Source organism: Perca fluviatilis, chromosome 17, assembly GCF_010015445.1.
Source record: "Perca fluviatilis chromosome 17, GENO_Pfluv_1.0, whole genome shotgun sequence".
Classification (NCBI taxonomy): Eukaryota; Metazoa; Chordata; class Actinopteri; order Perciformes; family Percidae; genus Perca; species Perca fluviatilis.
The window spans coordinates 34,832,356-34,847,141 of record NC_053128.1 but is presented as its reverse complement, the minus strand read 5'-3'; the positions used below and the strand labels follow the sequence as shown (position 1 = coordinate 34,847,141).

Sequence of the window (14,786 nt, the reverse complement as noted above, 5' to 3'; positions counted from 1 at the left end):
TAGCAACGGAGTCACACACACAAAGAGAGAGAGAGAGAGAGAGAGAGAGAGAGAGAGAGAGAGAGAGAGATAACAACAGCAGAAATATATAAAATATAAATAAATATAATATATATATATATATATATATATATATATATATAATACATAATATATAATTTATATAATATATTATATATATAATATTATATATACATAATATATAATATTATATATAATATATATATTATATATTGTATGTTTGTCTGTAACAAATAGAAGTAATTTCCTCCCAGATATTAACAAGAGATTGTGGAAATTGAAGTAGATTTACAAGAGGCAATTTCTCACGTTGAGCACACGAGAGTGTGTCGTTTATTTTTTTAGGAAGAAGACAGGTCTAAGGTCATCACACATTAAGAACATTTAAAGGGGCCGCGGTCCCTGAACAGTCATAATTACATGAAGTGACTAAGGACAGTAAATTACATGTATATGTATTACGTTTATCACTGCATGTAGAACCATATTAAGAACAAGGTACTGCGTTAATAATCAACAGTGTGTAGAACCACACTTAACAAGGTGAATTATGTATTATTGTCTGTGTGTGTGTGTGTGTGAGTTTGTGTGTGTGTGACCTCCATTGCTGCAGAACAGCTTTACATTGTTAACTTCTTCAGGACTTTATGTCGACCAAACTGTGTACAGTTTGGTCGAATACCAATACAGTCAAATATATTCTACTTTTTCGATTAAATAAAAGCACATCAATAAACTAAACATGTCTGGCCCTTGATGTGATTCTTATTTTCCTGTGTGGCCCTCTGGGAAGTTGAGTTTGACCCCCCTGATTTAGAGCCTTGTAGGTCAGGAGAAGGATTTTAAATTAAATCCTGGATTTTACAGGAAGCCAATGGCTGTTCTTGAGGTTTGTTTTAGATGGGCGTTAAAGGATATATCCTGATCAAAAATAACTCCTAAATTTCTAACAGTAGTGCTGGAGGCCAGGACAATACCATCCAGAGTAGCTATATCTCTAGATAATGAGGTTCGGAGGTGGTTAGGGCCCATCATTAGATTGATCAGAGAAATAAGACTTAAACCAGCTTAGTGCGATTCCTTTAATGCCAACTAAGTGTTCCAGTCTCTGTAACAGGATGGTATGGTCAATAGTGTCAAATGCAGCACTAAGATCTAATAAAACAAGAATGGAGACAAGTCCTTTGTCTGCAGCAGTTAAAAGGTCGTTAGTAATTTTCACCAGTGCCGTCTCTGTGCTATGATTCTTTCTAAATCCTGATTGAAAATCATCAAATAAACTATTGCTATGTAGAAAATCACATAACTGATTAGCAACTACCTTCTCAAGGATCTTGGATAGAAAGGGAAGGTTGGATATAGGTCTATAGTTTGCTAAAACCTCAGGATCCAGGGTGGGTTTTTTCAGAAGAGGTTTTATCACAGCTATTTTAAATGACTGTAGTACCTTGTGTTGTACCTTGTGTTGTCCAGTAACCCAGGCTTTCACTCGTAACCTCAGGTCTTGTGTAGTACCCTTCCGGAATTCTGGTAGGCACCTTGTACTTGTGTAGCACCTTGTGTACTCTGTGTAGCACCTCTGTACTTGTGTAGTAACCTTTGTACATTTATGTAGCACCTTTGTGTACTTGTGTAGGCACCTTGTGTACTTGTGTAAGCACAGTAACAATCTAGTACACTGTGTTAATCTTCTTGTAATTTGTGTAGTAATCTTCTGTAATTTGTGTAGTACCTTATAATTTGTGTAGTAACCTTCTGTACCTGTGTAGTACCTTGTAATTGTGTGTAGTAATCTTGTAATTTGTGTAGTACCTTCTGTACTTGTGTAGTACCTTTTGTACTTGTGTAGTACTCTTGTGTGTTGTACACCTGTGTACTTTGGGTACCACCTCGGTAATTTTGTGTAGTACCTTGTACTTCCTGGTAGTAACTTTGTGTTGTACCTTGTGTACTTGTGTAGTACCTTTTGTACTTGTGTAGTACCTTGTGTTGTACCTTGTGTACTTGTGTAGTACCTTCTGTACTTGTGTAGTACCTTGTGTACTTGTGTAGTACCTTGTGTACTTGTGTTTCTGGTTGTGACAGAACTGAAAGGCCAGAGAAAGGTCAGGTGCTGATTTAAACCTTCAGTATACGAATATCAAAGAGGAACAAACAGGTCGTGGTTTAACAGCCCAGAAACCACAGCAACACGCTGCACGTAGTTTAGAGACTGGACGTGTCCTTTAGCAGGTTTTAGGTGAGACGCTGCTGCTGTCTGATTGGTTGCTCTGGTCATGTGATTTCAGAGAAATAACTCAGGTAGACAGATGCTGATCAGACAGACGGAGAGAGGAGGTGAGGAGGTGAAGACTGAGAGAGGAGGTGAGGAGGTGAAGACTGAGAGAGGAGGTGAGGAGGTGAAGACTGAGAGAGGAGGTGAGGAGGTGAAGACTGAGAGAGGACGTGAGGAGGTGAAGACTGAGAGAGGAGGTGAGGAGGTGAAGACTGAGAGAGGAGGTGAAGACGGAGAGAGGAGGTGAGGAGGTGAAGACTGAGAGAGGAGGTGTGGAGGTGAAGACTGAGAGAGGAGGTGTGGAGGTGAAGACTGAGAGAGGAGGTGTGGAGGTGAAGACTGAGAGAGGACGTGTGGAGGTGAAGACTGAGAGAGGAGGTGAGGAGGTGAAGACTGAGAGAGAGGAGGAGGTGAAGACTGAGAGAGGAGGTGAGGAGGTGAAGACTGAGAGAGGAGGTGAGGAGGTGAAGACTGAGAGAGGAGGTGAGGAGGTGAAGACTGAGAGAGGAGGTGAGGAGGTGAAGACTGAGAGAGGAGGTGAGGAGGTGAAGACTGAGAGAGGAGGAGGTGGAAGACTGAGAGAGGAGGAGAGGAGGTGAAGACGGAGAGAGGAGGTGAGGAGGTGAAGACGGAGAGAGGAGGTGAGGAGGACCGGAGAGAGGAGGTGAGGAAGACCGAGAGGAGGAGGAAGACCGAGGAGGTGAGGAGGAAGACCGGAGTGAGGAAGACCGAGAGAGGAGAAAACGGAGAGGAGGTGGAAGACCGGAGAGTGGAGGAAGACCGAGAGGAGGTGGAGGGGAAGACTGGGAGGAGGAAGACCGAGAGAGAAGACCGGAGAGGAGGTGGAAGAGGAAGACCGGAGAGGAGGAAGACCGAGGAGGAAAGACCGAGGTGAGGAAGACCGAGAGGGAGGTGGAAGACTGAGAAGTGGAGGAAGACCGGAGGTGAAGAGGTAGGACGGAGGAGGAAGACCGGAGGAGGTGGAGGAAGACCGGGAGGTGAAGACCGAGGAAGACCGAGAGAGGTGGAGGAGGGAAGACTGGAGAGAGGGAGGTGGAAGACCGAGAGGTGAGGAGGTGGAAGACCGAGGAGGGTGGAGGAAGACCGGAGAAGAGAGGACGCAGGAGGAGGTGGAAGACCGGAGAGGAGGAGGAGGAAGACCGGAGAGGACGGTGGAGGAAGACTGAGAGAGGAGGTGGAGGTGGAAGACCGGAGAGGAGGTGAGGAGGAAGACCGGGAGAGGAGGAGGAGGAAGACCGAGAGGAGGTGGTGGAGGTAGAGCGGAGAGGAGGAAGACTGAGAGGAGGAGTGGAAGACCGGAGGAGGTGGAAGACCGAGAGAGGAGGAGACAGAGGAGGTGAGGAGGTGGAAGTGTGGAGGAAGGAGGACGGAAGACGGAGAGGAGGAGTGTGGAAGACCGAGAGAGGAGGTGGAGGAAGACCGGAGAGAGGAGGTGGAAGACGGAGGGAGGTGGAAGACGTGGAGGTGGAAGACGGAGGAGGTGGAGGAAGACCGGAGAGGAGGAAGACCGGAGAGAGGAAGTGGAGGTGGAAGAGGTGGAGGAAGAGGAAGAGGAGGTGGAGGTGGAAGACCGGAGGTGAGGTGGAAGAGTGAGGAAGGAATGATGAGGGAAGACCGGAGAGGAGGAGGAGGAAGACCGGAGAGGAGGAAATGGAGGAGGTGGAAGACCGAGGAGGAGGGAGAGGAGGTGGAAGACCGGAGAGGAGGAGGAGGAAGACCGAGAGGAGGAGGAAGACCGAGAGGGAGGTGGAGGGAGGTGGAAGACCGAGAGGAGGAGGAGGAAGAAGACCGGAGGAGAGGAGGCGGAGGTGGAAGACCGGAGGAGGTGGAGGTGGAAGACCGGGAGAGAGGTGAGGAGGTGGAAGACCGGAGAGGAGGTGGGAGGTGGAAGACCGAGAGAGGAGGAGGAAGACCGAGAGGAGGAAGACCGGAGATAGTGGAGGAAGACCGAGAGGAGGTGGAGGAAGACCGGAGGAGGACCGGGAGGAAGGACCGTTGAGGAAGACCGGAGGAGGAAGACCGGAGGAGGAAGACCGAGGTGGAGGAAGACCGGAGGAGGTGGAAGACCGAGGAGGAGGAAGACCGGAGGAGAAGGAGTGGAGGTGGAAGACCGGGAGGAGGAAGACCGAGTGGAGGTGGAAGACCGGAGGAGGAGGACCGGAGGAAGACCGAGGGAAGACCGGAGGAGGCGGAGGAGGAAGACCGAGAGGAGGTGGAGGTGGAAGACCGAGAGAGTGGAGGAAGACCGAGAGGAGGAGGAGACCGGAGGTGGAGGAAGACCGAGTGGAGGAAGAGCGGGGTGGAGGAAGACCGAGGAGGTGGAAGACCGAGAGGAGGAAGACCGGAGAGGAGGAGGAAGACCGAGAGGAGGACGAGGAGGAAGACCGGAGAGAGGACGGTGGAGGAAGACCGAGAGGAGGAAGACCGAGAGGAGTGAGTGGAAGACCGGAGGGAGGAGGAGGAAGACCGAGAGAGGAGGTGAGGAGGAAGACCGAGAGGAGGAGAGGAAGACCGAAAAGAGGAGGTGGAGGTGGAAGACCGGAGAGGAGGCGGTGGAGGAAGACCGGAGGAGGTGGAGGGAAGACCGAGAGGAACGTGGAGGAAGACCGGAGAGTGAGGTGGAAGACCGGGAGGTGAGGAGGAAGACCGAGAGGGAGGTGGAGAGGAAGACCGAGAGGGAGGTGGAAGACCGGAGAGGACGGTGGAGGAAGACCGAGAGAGGAGGAGGAAGACCGGAGAGTGGACGTGGAGGTGGAAGACCGGAGAGAGGAGGTAAGACCGGAGAGAGGAGGTGGAGGAAGACTGGAGGAGAGGAGGTGGAGGTGGAAGACTGAGAGGAGGTGAGGAAGACCGAGAGAGGAGGTGGAGGAAGACTGGAGGAGGAGGAAACGGAGGAGGAAGACCGGAGAAGATGGAAAGACCGGGAGAGGAGGTGAGGAGGTGAAGACTGAGAGGAGGTGGAGGAGGTGGAAGACCGAGAGAGGTTAGAGGAAGACCGGAGAGAGGAGGAAACCGGAGAGGAGGTGGAGGTAAGACTGAGAGAGGAGGGTGAGGAGGTGGAAGACTGAGAGGAGGTGGAGGAAGACCGGAGAGAGGAGGAAGACTGAGAGAGGAGTGTGGAGGTGGAAGACTGAGAGGAGGAGGTGAAGACTGGAGAGGGAGGTGAGGAGGTAAGACTGGAGGGAGGAGGAAGACTGGAGAGAGGAGAGTGGAAGACTGAGAGGTGGAGGTGGAAGACTGAGAGAGGAGGTGAGGAGGTGAAGACTGAGAGAGGTGAGGAGGTGGAAGACTGAGAGGGGGAGGTGGAGAGTGAAGACAAAAAAGTGAAGAGGTGGAAGACTGAGAGAGGTGGAAGACGGAGGTGGAAGACTGAGAGAGGGAGGTGAGGAATGGAGGGGAGTGGAATGGAGAGGAGGTGAGGAGGTGAAGACTGAGAGATCAAAGCTGCTGGACCTTCATCAATTAACAGGTAAGAACCTCTAAACCTCTTGATGAAGATGTGACTGTCATCAGAAGACTAAATATATATTCAGTGATGTCATCAGAAGACTAAATATATATTCAGTGATGTCATCAGAAGACTAAATATATATCCAGTGATGTGATGATGTAACCATGGTAGCTGATCTTAGATGTTCAGGATTTGTTCACGTTGACCCAACACAGTTTCTAAAGAAGAGGAAACTCTCCACATATCACACACACTAGATTAGTTATGGAAGGATTATATATGAACCATGTTACATATTTATTAACTCTCCACATATCACACACACTAGATTAGTTATGAAGGATTATATATGAACCATGTTACATATTTATTAACTCTCCACATATCACACACACTAGATTAGTTATGAAGGATTATATATGAACCATGTTACATATTTATTAACTCTCCACATATCACACACACTAGATTAGTTATGAAGGATTATATATGAACCATGTTACATATTTATTAACTCTCCACATATCACACACACTAGATTAGTTATGGAAGGATTATATATGAACCATGTTACATATTTATTAACTCTCCACATATCACACACACTAGATTAGTTATGGAAGGATTATATATGAACCATGTTACATATTTATTATCTCTCCACATATCACACACACTAGATTAGTTATGAAGGATTATATATGAACCATGTTACATATTTATTAACTCTCCACATATCACACACACTAGATTAGTTATGGAAGGATTATATATGAACCATGTTACATATTTATTATCTCTCCACATATCACACACACTAGATTAGTTATGGAAGGATTATATATGAACCATGTTACATATTTATTAACTCTCCACATATCACACACACTAGATTAGTTATGGAAGGATTATATATGAAACATGTTACATATTTATTAACTCTCCACATATCACACACACTAGATTAGTTATGGAAGGATTATATATGAACCATGTTACATATTTATTATCTCTCCACATATCACACACACTAGATTAGTTATGGAAGGATTATATATGAACCATGTTACATATTTATTAACTCTCCACATATCACACACACTAGATTAGTTATGAAGGATTATATATGAACCATGTTACATATTTATTAACTCTCCACATATCACACACACTAGATTAGTTATGAAGGATTATATATGAACCATGTTACATATTTATTAACTCTCCACATATCACACACACTAGATTAGTTATGGAAGGATTATATATGAACCATGTTACATATTTATTATCTCTCCACATATCACACACACTAGATTAGTTATGAAGGATTATATATGAACCATGTTACATATTTATTATCTCTCCACATATCACACACACTAGATTAGTTATGAAGGATTATATATGAACCATGTTACATATTTATTAACTCTCCACATATCACACACACTAGATTAGTTATGGAAGGATTATATATGAACCATGTTACATATTTATTAACTCTCCACATATCACACACACTAGATTAGTTATGAAGGATTATATATGAACATGTTACATATTTATTAACTCTCCACATATCACACACACTAGATTAGTTATGAAGGATTATATATGAACATGTTACATATTTATTAACTCTCCACATACCACACACACTAGATTAGTTATGGAAGGATTATATATGAACATGTTACATATTTATTAACTCTCCACATATCACACACACTAGATTAGTTATGAAGGATTATATATGAACATGTTACATATTTATTAACTCTCCACATACCACACACACTAGATTAGTTATGGAAGGATTATATATGAACATGTTACATATTTATTAACTCTCCACATACCACACACACTAGATTAGTTATGGAAGGATTATATATGAACCATGTTACATATTTATTAACTCTCCACATATCACACACACTAGATTAGTTATGAAGGATTATATATGAACCATGTTACATATTTATTAACTCTCCACATATCACACACACTAGATTAGTTATGAAGGATTATATATGAACCATGTTACATATTTATTAACTCTCCACATATCACACACACTAGATTAGTTATGAAGGATTATATATGAACCATGTTACATATTTATTAACTCTCCACATATCACACACACTAGATTAGTTATGAAGGATTATATATGAACCATGTTACATATTTATTAACTCTCCACATATCACACACACTAGATTAGTTATGAAGGATTATATATGAACCATGTTACATATTTATTAACTCCCACATATCACACACACTAGATTAGTTATGGAAGGATTATATATGAACCATGTTACATATTTATTAACTCTCCAAATATCACACACACTAGATTAGTTATGGAAGGATTATATATGAACCATGTTACATATTTATTAACTCTCACATATCAATACACACTAGATTAGTTATGAAGGATTATATATGAACCATGTTACATATTTATTAATCTCCACATATCACACACACTAGATTAGTTATGAAGGATTATATATGAACCATGTTACATATTTATTAACTCTCCACATATCAAACACACACTAGATTAGTTATGGAAGGATTATATATGAACCATGTTACATATTTATTAACTCTCCACATATCACACACACTAGATTAGTTATGGAAGGATTATATATGAACCATGTTACATATTTATTAACTCTCCACATACCACACACACTAGATTAGTTATGGAAGGATTATATATGAACCATGTTACATATTTATTAACTCTCCACATATCACACACATAGATTAGTTATGGAGAGGATTATATATGAACCATGTTACATATTTATTAACTCCACACACCACTACACACTAGATTAGTTATGGAAGGATTATATATACCATGTTACATATTTATTAACTCTCCACATATCACACACACTAGATTAGTTATGGAAGGATTATATATGAACCATGTTACATATTTATTAACTCTCCACATACCACACACACTAGATTAGTTATGGAAGGATTATATATGAACCATGTTACATATTTATTATCTCTCCACATATCACACACACTAGATTAGTTATGGAAGGATTATATATGAACCATGTTACATATTTATTATCTCTCCACATATCACACACACTAGATTAGTTATGAAGGATTATATATGAACCATGTTACATATTTATTATCTCTCCACATATCACACACACTAGATTAGTTATGAAGGATTATATATGAACATGTTACATATTTATTAACTCTCCACATACCACACACACTAGATTAGTTATGAAGGATTATATATGAACATGTTACATATTTATTAACTCTCCACATACCACACACACTAGATTAGTTATGGAAGGATTATATATGAACCATGTTACATATTTATTAACTCTCCACATATCACACACACTAGATTAGTTATGGAAGGATTATATATGAACCATGTTACATATTTATTAACTCTCCACATACCACACACACTAGATTAGTTATGGAAGGATTATATATGAACCATGTTACATATTTATTATCTCTCCACATATCACACACACTAGATTAGTTATGAAGGATTATATATGAACCATGTTACATATTTATTATCTCTCCACATATCACACACACTAGATTAGTTATGGAAGGATTATATATGAACCATGTTACATATTTATTAACTCTCCACATATCACACACACTAGATTAGTTATGGAAGGATTATATATGAACCATGTTACATATTTATTAACTCTCTGGCTCTTTACTTTCTATTTAAATAGCTGTGAATAATAATCTCTAGCTTTCGATCTTTGATCCCCTGCTGATTTTGTATGTTTGCCCACTGACAAACAAATGATCAGTCTATAAATGTAATGGTAGGTTGATCTGAACAATCAGAGACATAATAACAACAACAAAATCCAGAAAAACACACGTTATAAATTGATTTGCATTTTAATGAGGGAAATAAGTATTTGACCACTCTGCAAAACATGACTTAGTACTTGGTGGCAAAACCCTTGTTGGCAATCACAGAAGTCAGACATTTCTGGTAGTTGGCCACCAGGTTTGCACACATCTCAGGAGGGATTTTGTTCCACTCCTGTTTGCAGATGTTCTCCAAGTCATTAAGGTTTCAACGCTGACGTTTGGCAACTCAAACCTTCAGCTCCCCCCACAGATTATGTATGGACTAGTCTAACTCTGGGGGGTACAGTGAATAAGATAAAGTCCCAATAAGAGATGAGAAGGGTATGTATGGACTAGTCTAACTCTGGGGGGTACAGTGAATAAGATAAAGTCCCAATAAGAGATGAGAAGGGTCTGAATGGACTAGTCTAACTCTGGGGGTTACAGTGAATAAGATAAAGTCCCAATAAGAGATGAGAAGGGTATGTATGGACTAGTCTAACTCTGGGGGTACAGTGAATAAGATAAAGTCCCAATAAGAGATGAGAAGGGTCTGAATGGACTAGTCTAACTCTGGGGGTACAGTGAATAAGATAAAGTCCCAATAAGAGATGAGAAGGGTATGTATGGACTAGTCTAACTCTGGGGGGTACAGTGAATAAGATAAAGTCCCAATAAGAGATGAGAAGGGTCTGAATGGACTAGTCTAACTCTGGGGTTACAGTGAATAAGATAAAGTCCCAATAAGAGATGAGAAGGGTCTGAATGGACTAGTCTAACTCTGGGGGTACAGTGAATAAGATAAAGTCCCAATAAGAGATGAGAAGGGTATGTATGGACTAGTCTAACTCTGGGGGTTACAGTGAATAAGATAAAGTCCCAATAAGAGATGAGAAGGGTCTGAATGGACTAGTCTAACTCTGGGGGTTACAGTGAATAAGATAAAGTCCCAATAAGAGATGAGAAGGGTCTGAATGGACTAGTCTAACTCTGGGGGTTACAGTGAATAAGATAAAGTCCCAATAAGAGATGAGAAGGGTATGTATGGACTAGTCTAACTCTGGGGGTTACAGTGAATAAGATAAAGTCCCAATAAGAGATGAGAAGGGTATGTATGGACTAGTCTAACTCTGGGGGTTACAGTGAATAAGAGAAAGTCCCAATAAGAGATGAGAAGGGTATGTATGGACTAGTCTAACTCTGGGGGTTACAGTGAATAAGATAAAGTCCCAATAAGAGATGAGAAGGGTATGTATGGACTAGTCTAACTCTGGGGGTTACAGTGAATAAGATAAAGTCCCAATAAGAGATGAGAAGGGTATGTATGGACTAGTCTAACTCTGGGGGACTACAGTGAATAAGATAAAGTCCCAATAAGAGATGAGAAGGGTCTGTATGGACTAGTCTAACTCTGGGGGTACAGTGAATAAGACAAAGTCCCAATAAGAGATGAGAAGGGTCTGTATGGACTAGTCTAACTCTGGGGGTACAGTGAATAAGATAAAGTCCCAATAAGAGATGAGAAGGGTATGTATGGACTAGTCTAACTCTGGGGGGTACAGTGAATAAGATAAAGTCCCAATATGAGATGAGAAGGGTATGTATGGACTAGTCTAACTCTGGGGGGTACAGTGAATAAGATAAAGTCCCAATAAGAGATGAGAAGGGTATGAATGGACTAGTCTAACTCTGGGGGGTACAGTGAATAAGATAAAGTCCCAATAAGAGATGAGAAGGGTCTGTATGGACTAGTCTAACTCTGGGGGTACAGTGAATAAGATAAAGTCCCAATAAGAGATGAGAAGGGTATGTATGGACTAGTCTAACTCTGGAGGTTACAGTGAATAAGATAAAGTCCCAATAAGAGATGAGAAGGGTATGTATGGACTAGTCTAACTCTGGGGGTACAGTGAATAAGATAAAGTCCCAATAAGAGATGAGAAGGGTATGTATGGACTAGTCTAACTCTGGGGGGTACAGTGAATAAGATAAAGTCCCAATAAGAGATGAGAAGGGTATGAATGGACTAGTCTAACTCTGGGGGTTACAGTGAATAAGATAAAGTCCCAATAAGAGATGAGAAGGGTATGAATGGACTAGTCTAACTCTGGGGGTTACAGTGAATAAGATAAAGTCCCAATAAGAGATGAGAAGGGTCTGTATGGACTAGTCTAACTCTTGGGGTTACAGTGAATAAGATAAAGTCCCAATAAGAGATGAGAAGGGTCTGTATGGACTAGTCTAACTCTGGGGGTACAGTGAATAAGATAAAGTCCCAATAAGAGATGAGAAGGGTATGTATGGACTAGTCTAACTCTGGGGGGTACAGTGAATAAGATAAAGTCCCAATAAGAGATGAGAAGGGTCTGTATGGACTAGTCTAACTCTGGGGGTTACAGTGAATAAGATAATGTCCCAATAAGTCGGCGTGTTCCTTTAAGATCCTCCTCAGTCAGATTAGACCAATCTATTTTCCCCACACACCTGTTTTAATCTACAGACACAAGAGCAGGTATATTGCCTAGATTTACAGATAGAGAAAACGGCACATGATCAGTAGTGGCAAATTCATAGTTAAGTTTCATGGCCTCGAAAGAATCATGTGCATCAGCCATGCAGATGCACTGATCTAGCCATGAGGTTGTGTGCCATGCCTCACTGATGTAAGTGTAGCTACTATCAGGCAAGAGCACTTTGCTAGAAAGAATCAGACCATTAACAGAACAAAACTGCATTAAATGTTTGGCAAATAAAGAGCTGCCATCAGAAACATCTGCATTCATATCACCCACAATAAAGAAGCACGTGGAAGCGTTATCTTGAATGAAAGACACGACACAAGCCAAATATCAAGATATTCATCGTCATATTGAGAACACTCATAGGGTGTGTAAATGTTTATTACCACAATTACACTCAATTCCTATGGCCCAAAAATATTGTGTATACTGTGTGGGTTGTTCTGATGATGATGTGTGTGTGTGTGTGTGTGTGTGTGTGTGTGTCTCTGTGTGTGTGTGTGTGTGTGTGTGTGTGTGTGTGTGTGTGTGTGTGTGTGTGTGTATTCTGATGATGTGTGTCTCTGTGTGTGTGTGTGTGTGTGTGTGTGTGTGTGTGTGTGTGTGTGTGTGTGTGTGTGTGTGTGTCTCTGTGTGTGTGTGTGTGTGTGTGTGTGTGTGTGTGTGTGTGTGTGTGTGTGTGTGTATTCTGATGGTGTGTGTCTCTTCCTGTCTCCACAGTGTGATTTAAAGTCAGCTTCTTCATCTCTCTGAAGAGGAGATCTCAACACTTCAGGAGGACCAGGAGACCTGGAGATGGGGGGTTCATGCTCAAAACTAAGAAGAAGACGGAGCAGAGAACAGCCTCCTGATCCGTCTGAATTAATAAACAAACCTGTTACCATGGCAACGTGAGTATTACTTGCTAAAACAGTTTACTACATGAGAGAGGTTTGTGGCAATACTTATAAATGTTAACTATCCATAAGAATAAATCATAATAGAGCTCAACAGTGTGGTTCTGGAAGTAACAATCCCACTGATTGATTGATTGATTGATTGATTGATTGATTGATTGATTGATTGATTGATTGATTGATTGATTGATTGATTGATTGATTGACCAACCCCGAGCTCTCAGGATGTGAAATGATGATTTCTGTTCCGGTAGAGGACAACAGTCTGTATGAAATCAACCTGGTTTAAAAAAACAAACCAAGTCACCAAGTCATGGAAAAATACTACACTACCCACAATCCTAAGCCTAACAGCGACGTCTCTGATTGGTCCAACTCGGGGTTACCAGGATAATGTTTTAGTCTCTTCTTTCCTCCTTCGCTGCTTCTATTTCTGCAGCAAAAAGCTCTTTCTATCAAACCAAAATTGAATCCTCTTTCTCGAACCCCAAAAAACTTTTCTCCATCTTCTGTAAACTGCTAGATTCCCCCAGTCCACCTCCTCCCTCCTCCCTCCTACCAACCCATTTTGTCAACTACTTTGTAAAAAAGATAGATGACATACGCTCTTCCTTCTCCACCACACCTCCTGAAATCACCTTACCATCCATCACATCCAGTACTCTTTCCTCTTTCACCGCTCTATCTCCAAATCAAATTCTTACTTTGATTACCTCTGCCCGTCCAACCACCTGCCCCCTGGATCCTATCCCTTCTCCCCTCCTCCAGTCCATTGCTCCTGACCTTCTTCCTTTCCTCACCCATCTCATTAACATCTCTTGTCAACTGGCTGTTTCCCCAATGCCCTTAAAGAGGCAAGAGTGACCCCACTACTCAAAAAACCAACACTTGACTCCTCGGATGTAAATAACTATAGACCCGTCTCCCTTCTTCCATTTCTATCTAAGACTCTTGAGCGTGCCATTCATAATCAACTCTCTACCTATCTCCACCAGAGCAACCTTCTTGATCCCCACCAGTCTGGCTTCAAGGCTGGCCACTCAACAGAAACTGCCCTCCTTGCTGTCACTGAGCAGCTTCACATCGCTAGAACAACCTCTCTCTCTTCCATGATCATCCTTCTGAACAAATCTATAATTTCTAAATCCTGCAAATATGTTGTCTAATATAAAACAGTCTTCATGGAGTGCTGCTCGGTTGTCTGTAGAAAGTGTCTCTCTGGTGCTCTTCATGTCTAATATCTTTCTGGGTTCTTTACATAACTAATATTATAGAGGTGTAAAAACAGGCTATGTCAAATAATTCCAAGGGGACATGATATATCTTGTAGGGGGTCCTTGGGCTGAAAAACATGGGAAGATGCAACATGGGTTGCATCAGGCTGGTCCATGTGAGCAGGAATGTAGCAGTGGAGCAGGCCTATCAGTGGCAGGGGGGAGAGTTTGGTTACCCAGGTGTTCAGAGCTGTCAGGAGCTCCTCAGGACGGAGCAGGTTATCCCATTATCTCGGCTTTCCCACAGGCGTAGAATAGTTCTTTGGTTCTTGTGCTGAAGTGAAGAAGGAGACCCACAGGGTCCTAGTGACTAGCCAGCACCTGATAAACATGTAATGCTCTACAGGCAGTTCTACTGAGCATCTGATACTGTGGTGGAGGAGAGTCTGATACTGTGCTGGAGGAGAGTCTGATACT

The 14,786-nt window shown here is 42.2% G+C and overlaps 2 protein-coding genes and 1 long non-coding RNA gene across 3 annotated transcripts in view; 2 read left to right on the top strand and 1 right to left on the bottom strand.

Moving 5' to 3' along the window:
* The window catches only part of LOC120545317, a 376,621-nt gene that overhangs the window by 101,298 nt on the left and 260,537 nt on the right, over nt 1-14,786 (bottom strand). The window lies entirely within an intron of this gene.
* On the top strand, nt 2,331-5,151 carry LOC120545099 (high mobility group nucleosome-binding domain-containing protein 5-like). Its single transcript, XM_039779088.1, has 4 exons — nt 2,331-2,539; nt 2,879-3,187; nt 4,195-4,750; nt 4,867-5,151. Exons 1-4 carry the CDS (start codon nt 2,331-2,333, stop codon nt 5,149-5,151), a joined length of 1,359 nt encoding a protein of 452 aa, XP_039635022.1.
* On the top strand, nt 5,738-12,995 carry LOC120545337. Its single transcript, XR_005636661.1, has 2 exons — nt 5,738-5,786; nt 12,920-12,995. It is a non-coding gene; the product is annotated as an uncharacterized LOC120545337 (long non-coding RNA).

Bases quoted from the DNA above. Each gene is read 5' to 3' on its own strand.
- LOC120545099 (XM_039779088.1), top strand. From the start codon at position 2,331: ATGCTGATCAGACAGACGGAGAGAGGAGGTGAGGAGGTGAAGACTGAG. The intron at 2,540-2,878 runs GTGAGGAGGTGA...GAAGACTGAGAG, and splicing joins GGTGAAGACGGAGAGAGGAG to AGGAGGAGAGGAGGTGAAGA. The intron at 4,751-4,866 runs GTGAGTGGAAGA...ACCGGAGAGGAG, and splicing joins GAGGAGGAAGACCGAGAGGA to GCGGTGGAGGAAGACCGGAG.